The following is a 14353-nucleotide window of genomic DNA, read 5'->3' as shown; positions in this document are numbered from 1 at the left end:
GAGCACTCAAGGGCCTTGCGTGTCACGCTCTTTTGCGACTTTTGGGTGAGCTTTTCCAGCATCGAACCCACTCCGACGCGCTCGCGGTTCCCGACGTGCAACCGCGCGAGTTTCGATCGTAGAGTGCCACGACTTGCGCCCGAACTGTTCGGCCGCAGTCGTCCACGTTTTACCGTTGCGCAGAGGGCGCTCGGTCACATAAGCCGGAAAGAGATTCCGCGGTGAATCTTGCAAAGCGAGAAGGAATACGTGAATTTCCCGCGGAGATGGCGCCCGCTTCCAAGGCCGAGGGGTCGGCGCGCGGACGCACCGCGGCCAAGGCTGAGGCCGGAGCGAATACTAACACACAATACCCCATCGTGAGGAAGGACGCGGGGAAGAACGACGCCAACCTGGGACTGGTACGCGCCCAGTACCGGATACACACGTCACCGCCAACGCTCGTTTTTTTTTCTACCGGATCTCTTCGAAGCCTTTTTCGCCGTCGTTCCCGAGTCCCGTCGGTCGCGCCCCCGGCAGCCTTCCGACCCCGTCCGCGCCATGCACGCGCGCCCGATGAATCGCCAAGGGTGTTGGCTGACCGAAACCCACCCCCATTCCGCCACTTTTCGCTCGCGCAGGACGCGATTCTCGCAGCCGCGGCCGAGGAACTTCGCAGCTCTTCCGGTAGCGCTGACGGGAGCGAGGACGAGAAGAAGAAGGGCTCCGACAAGGGCAAGAAGGGCGACAAGGGTTCCAACGGTAAGGACGGTAAGGGCAAGGATGCATCGGCGCGTAAGTCCGGTCGCGACGCCGGCAAGGGCGACAAGGCCGGCAAGCCCGGCTCCGGGAAAGATTCGGACGCCAAGGCCAAGGTCAAGGCGAAGGATGCGAAGACTGAGGAGGAGGAGGAGAAGGAGGTCGAGCTCGAGGCGAACGGCAAGCCCAAGCTACCACGTCCCGAAGGAACCGTGTCTTGCCCGCGATGCGCCAGCGAAGAGACGAAGTTCTGCTACTACAACAACTACAACGTGAAGCAACCGCGGTACTTCTGCCGCGGCTGCCAGAGGTATTGGACCGCGGGCGGCATGCTGCGCAACGTCCCGGTGGGCGCCGGAAGGAGGAAGAACAAGAACGGCGTCAACGGCTCGGGAGATAACTCGCAGGCGGCGGGTGCCGCGGCGTTCGCGGCCCTCGCAGCCTCGGCGGCGGCGAACGGACGCGGGCGGGTCGGAGCGCTCGGAGGCCTCACCGAGGCTGCCATGCACGCCGCCGCCGCCGCGCTAGGAAAGCGCGAGCGCAGGGACGGCAGCTCGGACGGAAGCGCGACGGAGGCTGAGGGCGACGATTCCGCGTACCGCCTCGCCGCGGCGGGATCGGGCGCCTGGCCGATGCCCTTCGGCGCCGTGCCCTCGTCCTCGGGGGGCGGGCGGGGCGGCTCCCCGGGTGAGGGAAGCGGAGCGGGCGAGGGTAGCGGCGCGGGCGCGGCGCCGGACTACGGAGCCATGTTCGCCGCCATGTCCGGCGGCATGCCCGGATACAACCCGTTCGCGGCGATGCAGGCCGCCGCGGCGATGCAGGCGGCCAGCTCGGGATCCGCGGCCGGAGGGTGGGACGCCGCGGCGATGCAGCAGGCCGTCGCCGCGCAGATGACGGCGTTCATGCAGGGCGCCACGGCTCAACAACCCAGCGCGGAGCAGCAGCAGCAGCAGGCTGCCGCCGCCGCGCAGCAGGCGTTCGCGGCCGCGATGGCGGCGAGGTACGGGGGCATGAACCCCTTCGCCAACCCGTACAGCAACCCCGGGTCGCCCCGCGCCTCCATGGCGGACTCTGGTTCGGCTCCCGCCCCCGCCGCTGCCAGCGCCGGCAGCGTGCCCGCGTACCCCAGGGCGACCGAGCAACCCCCCGCGACATCCGTGACGAACGGGGCACAGCCCGCGTCCAGCGCGGCGCCCACGACCTCCTCGGCTCCCCCGGGATTCTTCCCACCCGCCGCCGCCGCCGGAGCGCCCAACTGGGCGAGCATGATGGCCATGATGGGCCCCGCGATGGCCGCCATGCAGGCGCAGCACGCGCCCAATTCTTTCGGAGGAATGGATCCGGCGCAGATGCAGCAAATCGCCGCCGCAATTTCCGCCGGGTACAACCCGTACGCCGCACCACCCGCTGCCGAGGGCAAGGGTGCCGCCGCGGACGCCCCCGACGCCAAGCGATTCAAGGTTGAGGATCGCGCGGGTCACGCCGGTTAACTCCCGGCGCTTCGCAGACCCACACTTACCACATACAACCAAGGTTCCACATACAACACGACATAAAACCCTGCATTCATTTCATCATCATCAAGCAACATAAGGGATTGGAACTTTTCCATGTACTTTGAATGAGGTGCACGCTAAAGCCAAAACTCTCAGTAGCCGATCTACTGCATATCTAGCACCTGTATTGATTTGTAAAGCAAGCGCGCAACACGCAAGCGATAACGAAACGAGACTTATCGCGTACAATAGTCGCCTCAATGTTACAGTACCTTCGGTACAAACTAAGATTGCTACCTGGACTTACCAGACTTTTTCTTGATGCCGAGCCGGATCCTGTTCTCCTCGAGCCTCTGCTTCAGTCGCTCAACAAACCCGTCCAGCAGCATCTTGCGCTGCAGCAGGTCGAAGAACGAAGCGGTGGATAACAGTCCTTCGCCCTGCGCCGCGTCGACGAACTTGTCGAGCATGATGGCGATGAAGAGATTCAGCAAAATGAAAGTTGCGAATGAGATGAACGTGACGAAGAACAACGGCGCTGCGAAATTGGAACCGTAACATTTGGTGTAGTAGTCGCCCTGCATGAACCCCTCGACCAGGTCGCAGTCCATGGTATCGACCATGAGTCGCGACCATCCGTCGCCGGTGAACACCCTGAAGAGCACCAGTAGGCCGTTCCCGAAGTTCTCAAAATTGGCCCCCTCATTGATGAACTGCCCGTGCTCCATCTTGCCAAATAGGTTCATGCCAAGGACGCTGTAGATGAACATTAGCAGAAACAGCAGGCTTCCCACGTTACCCATGGCGACAACTGAGTCTACGAGCGCTGCAAATAGGGAGCGCAGCCTCGCCGCGTCCTTGAGGAGCCTGAAGAGCCTGCCGAGGCGGAAGGTCCGCAGCAGGGTCGCGCCGGGGCCCATGTCCTGTCCGAATATCTCTGGAAGCGACCCGAGGACGACGATGAAGTCGAACCTGTTCCACGGGTCCTTGAAGTACCTCTTTGCGCCGAGGCCGAACATTTTCAAGGCGCATTCGATCACGAATATCCACGTGAAGAAACCGCCGAGGCTGTCCTGCGCCGAGGTCAGACCCGACGGCTGGCCCTCGTGCGTCAGGATCATCATGAATACGTTGAATCCAATGCAGCCCATGATGAACATCTCGAACCACTTCCACTGCACCAGCCTGTATATCCACTTGCGGATGAAAAACACCGGCTCGCGGTTGTCCACGTACAGCGCCGCGTTCTGCCTCTGCTTCATCTTCAGCGCCTCCGCCCATTTCTGCTGCCCCGGGGTGGTGAAAACCATCTCCCCAGTGGCTGCGGCGATTCGCCGGTATGTGTCGATCAGCGCGCCGACCAACAGATACACCCAGAAAAGCGACGATAGGAGGACAAACGCTATGAAGAAGAGGACGTTGATTGATGAGGCGTTCGCCACCGGCTGGTAGTTCACTTCCGTGACGTCCATGCCGCGGTGCGCGATCTCGAACCACTTGTCCATCGTGGTGACGACGAACAGCGAGAGCATTGAGTTCCCGATGTGGTCAAAGTTTAGCACTGGGTTGACCCACTGTCGCAGCTGCGAGTTACCGTCAGGACCCTGAAACATGCCCTGACACTGGTCAACGTGGGTCACGCTCGGGTCTGTGCACCGCCAGAACATCCCGCCGAATACCTGTACGCCGAGTATGCCAAAAACCACAAACTGGAACACGCCGAATATCAGAACGTTGCCGATCTGCGGCAGCGACCGAGCCAGCGTGGCCATGACCATCTGCATGCCTCGCAGGCGCCTGACCATCCGGAGCGGTCGCAACGCGCGCAGGATCCTGAAGCTCCGTACGATCGTCAGGCTCGAGCTGTTGAGCACGAGTGAGAGCACGGACGTGACCACGATCAGTCCGTCCAGGCAGTTCCACGCGTCTCTCAAGTACGCGCCCGGGTGCAACACGAGCCCCATCGATATGATCTTCGTGCACATCTCCATGAAGAAAACGGTGGTGAACGAGAGGTCCAAGCCGCGGAGTACCTCGTCCGTGGTCGAACCCGGTTTTACCGAGGGGTCGTCCACGATGAGTGCGATGCTCGAAGCGAAGATGAGCAGCAGCACGACGTACTCAAACTTCTTGTCAAACGCGATCATGAACACGACGCGGCGGAACGGACTCTGCGGCGAGAACGCGAAAAGGCTCCGGTGTTTCATGTACACCGGGGGCGCCTCGCCTCCAGTGAGGATGTTATCCTCCCCGACCTTCTTCTGCGCGTGCTTCGGCCGCTCCCTCAGCTTAGCGGGCAGGTTGACGATGACGTCGCGATCGGGGACGCCGTCCATGCGCCGCTTTCCGTCAGCCGCGCCGCCTCGAACCACAACCCCGATGTGGGGCAAGCAGAGATCCTCCGTCATGGGTTCGAGCAGCACGTCGTTGTTGGTGATGGGCTGGATCTTCGCCATCTCCAGACGTCGAGCTTCCATGCGCTGCATCATATCCTTGGCGAGCTCCTGCGTCTTGACCCGCGTCGCCGCGAGCGAGACGCCCATGGAGAGACCGGCGCCGACGGAGGACGTCCTCGACGGGGGCTTCTTCGACGGCGTCGCCGGCGCGCTGGTGTTCTCCTTGCCGTCACGAAGAGGGTCGAGATTCAGCGGCGGCACGTTGGCGAAGCGGGTCCTGCCCCCCGCGCTGGCCGGGCGCTGGTTGGCCATGCCCGCGAGGTTCTCGTTTGATCCCATCAAGCCTGCGCCCGCCGATATCAGCTGCGCAAACGCCCGCCCCCGCGTCTGCTCCGGCGTGAAACCCTCGCGATGTTGCCGACTCACCAGGCCCCTCTGCCGCGCCGCGTGCATCCTCGCCATCAACGAGGGTTCGCCGTCGCCGTCGCCGTCGCCGTCGCCCTCGTAAGCCTCCGTGACCGGCCCGGGCCCCGACGACGTCTTGCCCTCGTCTCTCGCTCCGAGCGCCGCGAGCTGCTCCGCGAGCGTCGGCGCCGGGATGCCCATCCTGTTCATACCCCCCTTGGCGCCCGCGGCTGCCGCGCGACGGCCCATGGTGACGCGCGACTCGGAACCCTCCACCGGCGCGAGCGCGGCGGTTCCCTCCGGGGGCGCCCCCTGAGCCACCATGCGGTACAGCCTGTCGAGGAGACCGCCCTCGCGCCTCTGTCGCACCTGCGCGCCGAACGGCGCCGGCTTCTTCCGCGCGGAGCCGGCGGCCGGCTCGGGATCCAGGGTGAACGGCGCCTTCGGTGGCGGCGTGCCCCGATCCGTCGCGCCCCCGCCGCCGCCGCCGCCGCCGCCGGACGACGACATGCCCTCCAACGCCGAAGTAGCATCGGTTCGGTCCTCGACGCCCGGAGGGACCATGCGCAGAGCCTCCCTCGCGCCGCCGCCGCCGGGGCGCGCTTCGGTCGCGCCGGGGAATGCCGGGGCTCGGCCGAAGGCGCGCGCGCGGGGCTGAGCGGCGACCCGCGCGCCGACCGTTTTTGCCGCCATTTTTGCCGCCTCGGGGCTCTTCCACTCTCTTCCGGATTCGCGTAGAGGGGGCGTGTTCTCGTGCGAGACGTCTTCTCTCGTCCCCCCCCGCCGATCGGACGACATCGACGCCGATCGGCGCCGAAGCGTGCTCGGCGAACGCGACGAGTCGGGCGAGGGCAACGCGGTGGAGCTCGTCGTCGTCGGCTCACCGCTCTCGATTCCCAGGGCTCGAAGCTTTGCGGCAACCTCCGGGTCGACCCCCTCTCCCTGGTACCTGCCCACGTTCCCGCTGCTCCGTTCCCGCGCCAGCCGCGCGGTCTTCTCCGCGAAAGACATTCCCGACTTCATGGACGGCGCCCGGCCGACCCTGCCGTGCGCGGCGAGGGAGCCGAATCCGAGCTCGTGCGCCCTGGAAGCGTAGTCTCCGTACCCACCGTCGTAGGACAACTCGGTACCGTCATCTTCCTCGCCAGAGGACCCGGATAGGACCGTGTCTGTCTTGGTTCCCACCGCGGAGAGCGCGGACGGGTCCCAGCCCATTCGCCTGGCGACCTCCTCGCGCGACAGGTTCTGACCCTGCGCCTCCGCTCTCTGAAGCGTGTCGGCGAAGATATCGTCGAGGACGCTGCCGGTACCGTCGACGCTGCCGCTGATGTTCGAGTACGTGCCGGTCCTGGAGCTCGATCTGCGGCCGGATGTCGAGGTGAGCAGGGTGCTGGTGTCAAAGCCGGAGACGGACGCGGCGGCGGCGGCTTCTTCCTCCTCCATCAGCTGCCGCCTGGATTTTCTGTTCACGAGCTTGGACACCGTGGTCATCAGAGCGCGTCGCCGAGCCTTCTTCCGCTCCGTGTCCTGCTGCAGGATGGCATCCTCGAGCTCTTCGCCTTCAAGACCAGTGAGGTCGGTGTAATGACTCCTCGACGACATGGAGCCACTCTCCGGCGATGACGCGGTGGAGCGACCGTCGTAGTTTGGATCCTGCCACCTATCGCCGGCCATGCGAATACCGGTGATGGCTTTGTTTGCGGCAGCCCTGAACTTGTCGAGCGGCCGCCTCGCGCCGTGCAGCTGAACGGTCTTTCGCTCCGCCTCCTCCACTTGCTCCTGGTTCACCGGCACCGCCACGCCGACTGCCAAGGTCTTCTTCAGCTCCTCCTGGGGATCCACCTGTTGAGTCGTGAACTCGTCCTCGGGGGCTCCGTCCTCGGCATCGTCCTCAGAGGATTCATCCTCCCGCGGCTCCCCCTCGCCGTCGGTCTCACCGTCGGTCTCGCCCCCGTCCGTCGTCGAGTACAGCGTCGGGGCGCGCTTTTTCTTCTTCGTGTCCTCTTCCTCGTCGGAGGACCAGTCGTCGTCGTCGCCATAGCTCTGCCCGGTTTCCCGGAGCCACACGCGCATGGCGGCAGCTTCCTTGGCAAAAAGCCTGCTCTTCCTCGTGGTCATTCGCTCGGTGATGACCTCAGCCCCCCCAGTTCTGGTTAGATCGCGTTTATCGCCGTAGAGAATCTGCTTCTGCAGACGCTCCTTCTCCTCGCGTTCCAGCCGCTCGTCCTCCGTCTCGAGAGAGAAGTTGAACACCATGTTCGCGAGGAGGAGGTCAAGTATGATGAAGTGGCCCAGAAGCATCCACGCGACGAAGAAGAGAGCCGCCCACTTACCCTCGCTGTCCATACCGTTCCACATCGCGTTGTACCAGTCGCTGCCCGTCAGCATCTCGAACACGAGCAAGAACGAGTTTCCGAACGAGTCGAAGTTCTTCCGTTGCCCCGCGAAACCGTCACCACCGCCGAAGATTTGCATGCCAAGCACCGAGAAGATAAACACAAAGAGCAACGTGAGGAGAAGGAAATCGAGCATGCCCCTCAGACCCCGCGATATGTTCTCCATGAGCTGTCGCATGCGCTTGTACTGGCGCAGGAACTTGACCGATCGTAGTACGCGCACCAGGCGGAACGCGCGCAGCACCGACATGGACGACTGCGACGACAGCATTTCCACGATGGACACGATCACGATGGCGGCGTCGAACAAATTCATCCGATCGCTGCAGTACGCCAGCACGCCGAGGCCCAAAACTTTGAGCACCATCTCGAGCGCGAACGCGAGCGTGAGAAACACGTTGATCTGCTGCAGCAAATCGAAGAGGTTCTGGTCCATTCCGTGGTACTCCGACGCCAGCGTGACGGTGTTTGCGACGATGAGCAGCGTGACGAACCGATCGAACCACCTGTTGGTCACCAGCGCCTTGAGCGGCTTCTGGTAGAACCACTCGCTCTTTAGGAACCGCTTGGCGCGGATGAACCAGGGCTTACGGTTCAACCGCCGCTTCATCCGTCGCGCAGCCTTACCGTCCTGCGCCGTCCCGGTCTTTCGCTCCAGCACGGACGTCTTGTGAAACTCGGCGATGAGCACCGAGGTTATCAGCGTCATCGCGAAGAATCCGCCGATGAAAACCGCCGCGACAAAGAACACCTTGACGAGGTCGGGGTTACCGGTCGCAGCCTCCAGCTTGTCGCTCACGTCGCTCCAGCCCCGCATCGTGATCGTCTGAAACACGACGAGCGACGCCCAGAGGATGTTATCGAAACTGGTGTACCCCCTGTTCGGCGCGAGTCCCGAGTCCAGGCAGAACTCGCCGACGCCGCAGAGCCGACCGGCTGCCCCGGGGTCGCACGGCAGGTTCGCCTCCTCGCGGATGAGAACCTCGCCGCCGTGCGTGAAGCACCTGTGCGTCAGCTCCCCGGCGAACATATCGATCCCCACCACGCCAAACACGAAGAAGAGCCACACCAGGATCAAGCACGCGTTGCCCACGAAGGGCATGGAGTCTATGATCGTGGTCACCAGCACTCTCAGGCCGGGGACGCCGCTGATGGTGCGCAGGGGCTTGAGCGCGCGGAGGGTTCGTATCCCCGACACGTTCCCTCCCCCCGCCATCCCGACGATCGTGAATATCAGCGCGACCCAGCCCGCGACGACGATGATGAAGTCCAGGAAGAACCAAGGGTTCTTGAGGTACGCCCCGGGACCGATGAGGAAATTCCTCGCGACGATCTGGATGACGAACTCGACGGTGAAGATCACCGTGAACGCCATCTCGACCAGGTTCAGCATCTGATTCCCGCTCGAATCGTCTGGCTGGGTCGGGTCGTACATGGCGAGGAAGGCGCAGTTGACGACGATGGCCGCCATGACCGTGCGATCGAACCACTTCCACCGGATGAGCCTCCACGCGTTGCGCCTCACCCGCGACTTCTCGTGGAAGAGGTACAGCGACGTGTTGTTCTCGTTCACGCGTGTCCACCACTTGGGGAGCCACTCGATGAACCTGGTGATGGGGCCGCGCCGGTCGCGTTTCTTCATCTTTTCCTTTCGAGCCTTGGCCTCCGCCGCGGCGACCATCCTCATGCGCTCCTCGAGCGACGGGCCCTTCTTCTTGGCCGGGTTCTTGACGACCGGCATCGTCGCGAATCACGGCACCCGCGCGGCGACACCCTACCCGCCGTGTATCTCACGTTTCTACCGCCTCACGCCGCGCGATGTGGCATATACGAGCTTGTATCTATTCGATATCCGCCGATATCCGGCTCGATACCGCGCGACGCCTGCGCCTCGAGCCACTGCGGTCGGAACTCACGAGACTGCATCCACCACGCGAAGCGGACGTAACGGTCCTTTCTCGGTCGGACACTTCATTTACAACCGACCACCACCTCCCCGCCGCTACTCGTCCCCGTTCCTCCTCCACCTCGCGATCGCATCCATGGCGTTGACCACACTCGCGCGGGTCCTCTCCGCAGCCACCTGTTCCAACGCCGCCGCCGGGGCGCCCCGTGGGAGGGCGGTCGCGTCGGCCGAAGTTCCCCGCGTCGCGGCATCAACCTCGCCGTTTCGCAACCACCGACGACGAACGCCGCCGCCGACCGACGACGCCTCCTCGGCACCCACCCTCGCCCTCTGCCTCTCACGCGCGTCCCTCGCGTCCGCCAGTCGCACCCGCAGCGCGTCCTCGTGCACGCTCAGGGCGTCCAACCTCGCGAGGATCGTCCTCTCCTCCTCCCTCAGCCTGTACAGCTCGCCGTAGTTGCGCCGCATGTACTCCGTGTCGAGGGGGTCGAAGTATCGCCGCGCGCGTTCCCGGACGCCGGCGCGGCGCGTCGCGTCCGCGTCTTCCTCTCCCTCGGCACCCTCGTCACCTCCATCGGCACCCCCGACGGCACCCCCGACGACGGCACCCCCGAGAGGGACGAACCGCGGCTGCGCCTCCAGCGAATCGAGCCACGCGCTCTCCTCCTCGTGTTCCCGTCTGAGACGGTCGAGCGTGAGACGCAGCTCGGCGGTTGTCGTCGCGGTTGACGTCTGCTCGGGGTATTCGAGGTCGAGCGGGGTATCCGACGTTGGATCCTCCTCGCGGTTCGTCGCTGAGGAGATTTCGCGGGTGGGTTTCAGGAGATGCACCCGCGGAGGTCTGCACGCGCACCGGCACAGCGGGCAGGTTGGCGAGCGCTGAAGCCAGGTCCGGATGCACCCGAGGTGGAATTGCGAGTGTCCGCACGGTAGCACCTTCAGGGCGTCGCCGTCCTCGAACCCGACGTAACACACGGCGCACTCGTCCGAACGCGCGGCGCCGTCTTCGCGGTCGAGGCCCGGCCACGTATCGTCCGGGAGTGAGGCGAACTCGTTCGGCTCGAGTCCGCGGATGGCTGCCCGGAGCCTGGCGTTGGCGTCGCTCTCCTCGACGTGCTGCGCGTGTATCCGGTCCACGATCCTCCGCAACGCCTCGTCGCTGAGGAGATCTCCGCCCCTGCGTCGTCGCCGCGCGGAGGACGGGAGCAGATCCGGCTCGACGTGCTCGACGCCAGGTCCGACGCCCGGGTTTCGCCCGTCGGCTCGTCCAGCGATGGTTTCTGCGCTTTCGAGGGTGGAGGCCGCGTCCACCGCCGCTTCGAGAGCGGTGGTGACTCTCGCGCTCGCGCGGAGCTCGATACGTGCCTCGCGCGCAGCGCGCGCCGCGCGGAGCTCCCGAAGGAATTCCGACATGGACAGGCGCCGCGACGAGTGGGGTCAACGCGCTCACGACGGTGCCAACTTTGAGCGTCGTCCGCATGCGGTCGGTTGGACAAGCAAAGCAAAAATTTCAAAAAAACACCTTCAGGAGCCTACGGCCCGCGCCCACAGTTGACACGCGCCAGCACTTCAGCATGGTGGAGCTGGTGGCCACGGTCAGTGGCGCAGACGTCAAAGTCTGGCGCCCCGATTCGCAGGTGCGCGCCGCCGGCGACTCTTCCGATTCCCTCCGCTAGCGAGCGCAAATCTCAAAACTCGCCCAAAACTCACCATCGTGCCCTCCTCTCCCAACCCCCCCAGCGTGCCGAGTGCACCGCATCTACCGCGCTCCGATGCGAGGTGAGCGCGCTCCAGTGGAGCCCCACCAACGGTGCGCTCGCTTGCGGCGGCTTCGACGGCCGCGCGCACCTCCTCAAGCCGTCCGGAGAGCTCCTCGGCGTCATCCCCCAGGCCCCCGAGGACGTCGCCGAGGCGAACGGAGCGATCAACGCGCTGGCGTTCAGCAAGGGCAGCCGCTACCTCGCCACCGGCGGCGCCGACGCCGAGGTGGTCATCTGGGACCTCAAGCGCAAGTCAAAGCTCAAGACCCTGTCCGGGCACGTCGACGAGGTCAACGCCGTCGTCTACTCGCCCGGCGATCAGCACGTGGCGTCGGGCGGCGCTTCGGGCGCCGTGCTCCTGCACTCGCCCGTCTCGGGTCTCGCGGTGGGCGAGATGCGCGTCGTATCCGACGTCCCGGACGCCGACGGCGGCATCACCAGCCTGCACTACTCCCCGCACCGGCGGCAGATGCTCGCGAGCTCGTCGATGGACGGGAGGGTCCAGCTGTGGGACACCGGGATACGTCGGCTGGGTCAAAACTTGCAGGCGGCGGCGGGCGCGTCGCCGTGCTGGCAGGCGTCCTTCTCGCCAACCGCGTCCGGCCTCGTCGCCGCCGCGTGCGGCGACGGGCGGGTCACCTTGCTCGACGTCAACGCCCCGGGCGCGTCCAAGGGCGTCGGGTCCATCGCGCTCGGCGCCGAGGCGAGGTGCTTGTCGTGGCGAAGCGACGGCGGCGTCATCGCGGCGGGCGCGGCGGATGGCCGGGTCGTGTGGATCGATCCGAGGATGCTGTCGTCCTCACTCGGGGCCGGGTACGGCGGCGCGGGGAGCGCGGTGCTGTACACGACCGCCGCACACGTCGGCGCCGCGCGGAGAGGCGGCGTGCGCGCCGTCCGGTGGCAGCACGCCGCCGACGGTGGCGCGGCGGCGCAGCTCGCGGCGGCTGGCGAGGCGACCACGCCGACGCCGATGCGCGCGACGCGGCCGGCGCCGTTCGCGTCCACCCCGGCATCTTCCGATTTGGGACGCGATCTCGCGTTTCCGTCCCCGGCGGTGGCGCTGCCGACGGGTAAGGAGAACGTGGTGGATCCGGGTCGGATGGAGGCGATGAAGGAGGATTCTCGGCGCCGTGTCGAACGGTTGATGTCGGCGCGGGCGGCGGGCGGGACGCCCGAGTCGGTAGCGGCGGCGGCGAGACCGAGCCTCGGGGACGATGTCGCCGCGTCGCCGCTCGCGCTGACGCCTTTGCAGGCGAGGGTCGGCGGCGGGTCCGCGCACCACGAGCCGCTCGGGTCGATGGCGTCCTTGCGGGAGATGCTGCGGGAGATGGCGGCGGAGCAGCTCGAGGAGCAGCGGCGAATGATTCACGCGGAGGTTAGAAACGTTCACGTCGAGCTCATCAAGCAGTTTCATACTTTGCAGGAGGAGCAGATCGCCATGTTCGAGGAGCTGAGGGGCGCGCAGAGGGAGCTCGCGAAAGAGGTGGCCGCGCTGAAGAAATCTCAGGGCGAGTTCGTCAGGCGGTGAGTGTAGCGAAGAGATGAATCCGATGTTGGTATTACACCAGGAGAACTCCGTTGACACATCCGTCGTTCTCCGGGTTGTTTGTGATTTGCGCGTACTTGCCCCACACAACCTTGCCGCCCGGCGTGACCAGTCCGAGCTCCGAGACGTTCACCTCGATCACCGTACCTTTCGTCAGCACGCCGAGGGACGAGTACATCGGACCGTTGGGGTTCTTCTTGACGCCCAGGATGTCCAGTTGAAACGTGCACTTGAGCTCGGGGTGCGTGATGTGCGCCTTGGTGAAGCGAAGGCCGGAGGGTCGTATGAAGCGTTCGTACTTCGGGGGCTTGCGCGTGAATCCCGGTCCCACGAACGTGGCCTTGGTGATCATCCGTTTCCAGCTCTTCTTCTGTCGCTTCCCGGACCGCATCACCCTGAACATCTCATCCTCCGCGATGGGCCGCACCTTGGGCAGAGGCACCTCCCACTTGCCCGCCTTCTCCTTCCGTTTCTGCTTGATGGTGTTGGACAGCACCTTAGCCCGCGACGTCTGCTCGCGGTCCAGAAGGTACGCCGGGATGGCGCCGGGTGCAGCCTCCTCCTCCACCTTGTGCTTGTTGGTTCGCTCGCTGTGCTGCTGGATGGTCTTCTTCATCGTGATCTTCTCGCTGTGCCTCTTCTTGGCGTACAGCTTCGCCTTGAGGCCGATGAGCTTCTTGGCCACCGCCGAGCGCTTGTGGGGCTCGCGCGCCTCCTTCTTGCGCTTTTTCTCATAGTAATCCAGTCGGCGACCATATCTGCGGGGGCGGGCGGGGGGCGAGATGGGGTCAGTGGTGGGGCGTCGGGCGATGGCCAGATTTCTCCGGCGGCGGCGGGCGGCATCTCGCGGGAGACGAGTCGCTCGGCGAGCGACGAAGCGCATAGGAGGGACACGAAGGACCGTTCGGGGCACAAAATGCACTCACCGCTTCTGGAAAAGCTCGATGTGCTCGTTCTGAGGCATGCTTCCTCACTCCCTCTCTCCCACCGTCGGCGCTGCGTGCCGTGTCTCGGGCGCTCTGCTCCCGCCACGCAAAATAAATTTCAGCTCCGCTAGCTGTAGCTAGCTAGACGAAACCACGGACGAAGCGTCTCGGTCGAACGAGCGCGACGACACTGCTCGAAGGTCGTCCCCCGAGACGTTCAATGCAGCGCGAATCCAGACGGAAAACACACCAGAGACGCGCCCACGTGCGCTCGGCGTTTCTTCACTGTGGCCCCTCTCGGACGAAGAATGTGCGGTGCGAAGGCGGCTGGCTGTCTGGAGCGCCGATTCTTGACTTAATGTGGAGAGCATCAGACCCAGAATCTTGAGTCGCGGTCGACCCTTCGGTCCGACCGCAAGGTCGGTTTCTTTTTTCTCGCGCGATAGGGCCTGTATGTAAGGCGGCGGTTCACCGGTCACTCGTCGCCAGCGCCGATCGGACCGACCGCGCGCCCGGATCGACACCGCCGACGCCGATGAGCGACGATAACGCCGCGCCCCCACCCCCGCCCGGGCCTCCCCCGCCCGGGGCGCCCAAGATGAACGCGAATGCGCCCGCGTTCTCCTTCAACCCGAACGCGTCGGCGTTCGCGTTCAAGCCCCGCAACCTCCCCGCGGGCGCGGGCGGCGCCGGCCCCGCGCCGCCGGCGGGACCCCCGCCCGGCGGGCCCCCCGTGTTTTTCGAGCGCCCCGCGCCCCCGTCCGGCCCTCCCGCCAAGGCGAAG

The 14353-nt window shown here is 65.2% G+C and overlaps 5 protein-coding genes across 5 annotated transcripts; 2 read left to right on the top strand and 3 right to left on the bottom strand.

Annotated features, from left to right (window-relative positions):
- Positions 1–266: 266 nt before the first annotated feature.
- Positions 267–2455, top strand: MICPUN_62569 (dof-like transcription factor; the record flags this gene model as incomplete). Its single annotated transcript, XM_002505204.1, has 2 exons — positions 267–401; positions 621–2455. The coding sequence occupies 2 exons, from the start codon at positions 267–269 to the stop codon at positions 2226–2228; spliced, it is 1743 nt and encodes a 580-aa protein (XP_002505250.1). The 3' UTR covers positions 2229–2455.
- A 72-nt stretch (positions 2456–2527) lies between these two features.
- On the bottom strand, positions 2528–9172 carry MICPUN_62568 (voltage-gated ion channel superfamily; the record flags this gene model as incomplete). The annotated part of the gene is made up of 1 exon (XM_002504904.1): positions 2528–9172. The coding sequence occupies one exon, from the start codon at positions 9170–9172 to the stop codon at positions 2528–2530; it is 6645 nt and encodes a 2214-aa protein (XP_002504950.1).
- Positions 9173–9433: 261 nt separating this feature from the next.
- Positions 9434–10750, bottom strand: MICPUN_62567 (zinc finger domain-containing protein; the record flags this gene model as incomplete). The annotated part of the gene is made up of 1 exon (XM_002504903.1): positions 9434–10750. The coding sequence occupies one exon, from the start codon at positions 10748–10750 to the stop codon at positions 9434–9436; it is 1317 nt and encodes a 438-aa protein (XP_002504949.1).
- A 161-nt stretch (positions 10751–10911) lies between these two features.
- Positions 10912–12625, top strand: MICPUN_103113 (predicted protein; the record flags this gene model as incomplete). The annotated part of the gene is made up of 2 exons (XM_002505203.1): positions 10912–10932; positions 11078–12625. The coding sequence occupies 2 exons, from the start codon at positions 10912–10914 to the stop codon at positions 12623–12625; spliced, it is 1569 nt and encodes a 522-aa protein (XP_002505249.1).
- A 31-nt stretch (positions 12626–12656) lies between these two features.
- MICPUN_62565 (ribosomal protein S8E) lies at positions 12657–13607 on the bottom strand (the record flags this gene model as incomplete). The annotated part of the gene is made up of 2 exons (XM_002504902.1): positions 12657–13401; positions 13570–13607. 2 exons carry the CDS (start codon positions 13605–13607, stop codon positions 12657–12659), a joined length of 783 nt encoding a protein of 260 aa, XP_002504948.1.
- Positions 13608–14353: the final 746 nt, after the last annotated feature.

Source organism: Micromonas commoda, chromosome 11, assembly GCF_000090985.2.
Source record: "Micromonas commoda chromosome 11, complete sequence".
Taxonomy (NCBI): domain Eukaryota; kingdom Viridiplantae; phylum Chlorophyta; class Mamiellophyceae; order Mamiellales; family Mamiellaceae; genus Micromonas; species Micromonas commoda.
This window is presented reverse-complemented; position numbering and strand designations above follow the sequence as displayed.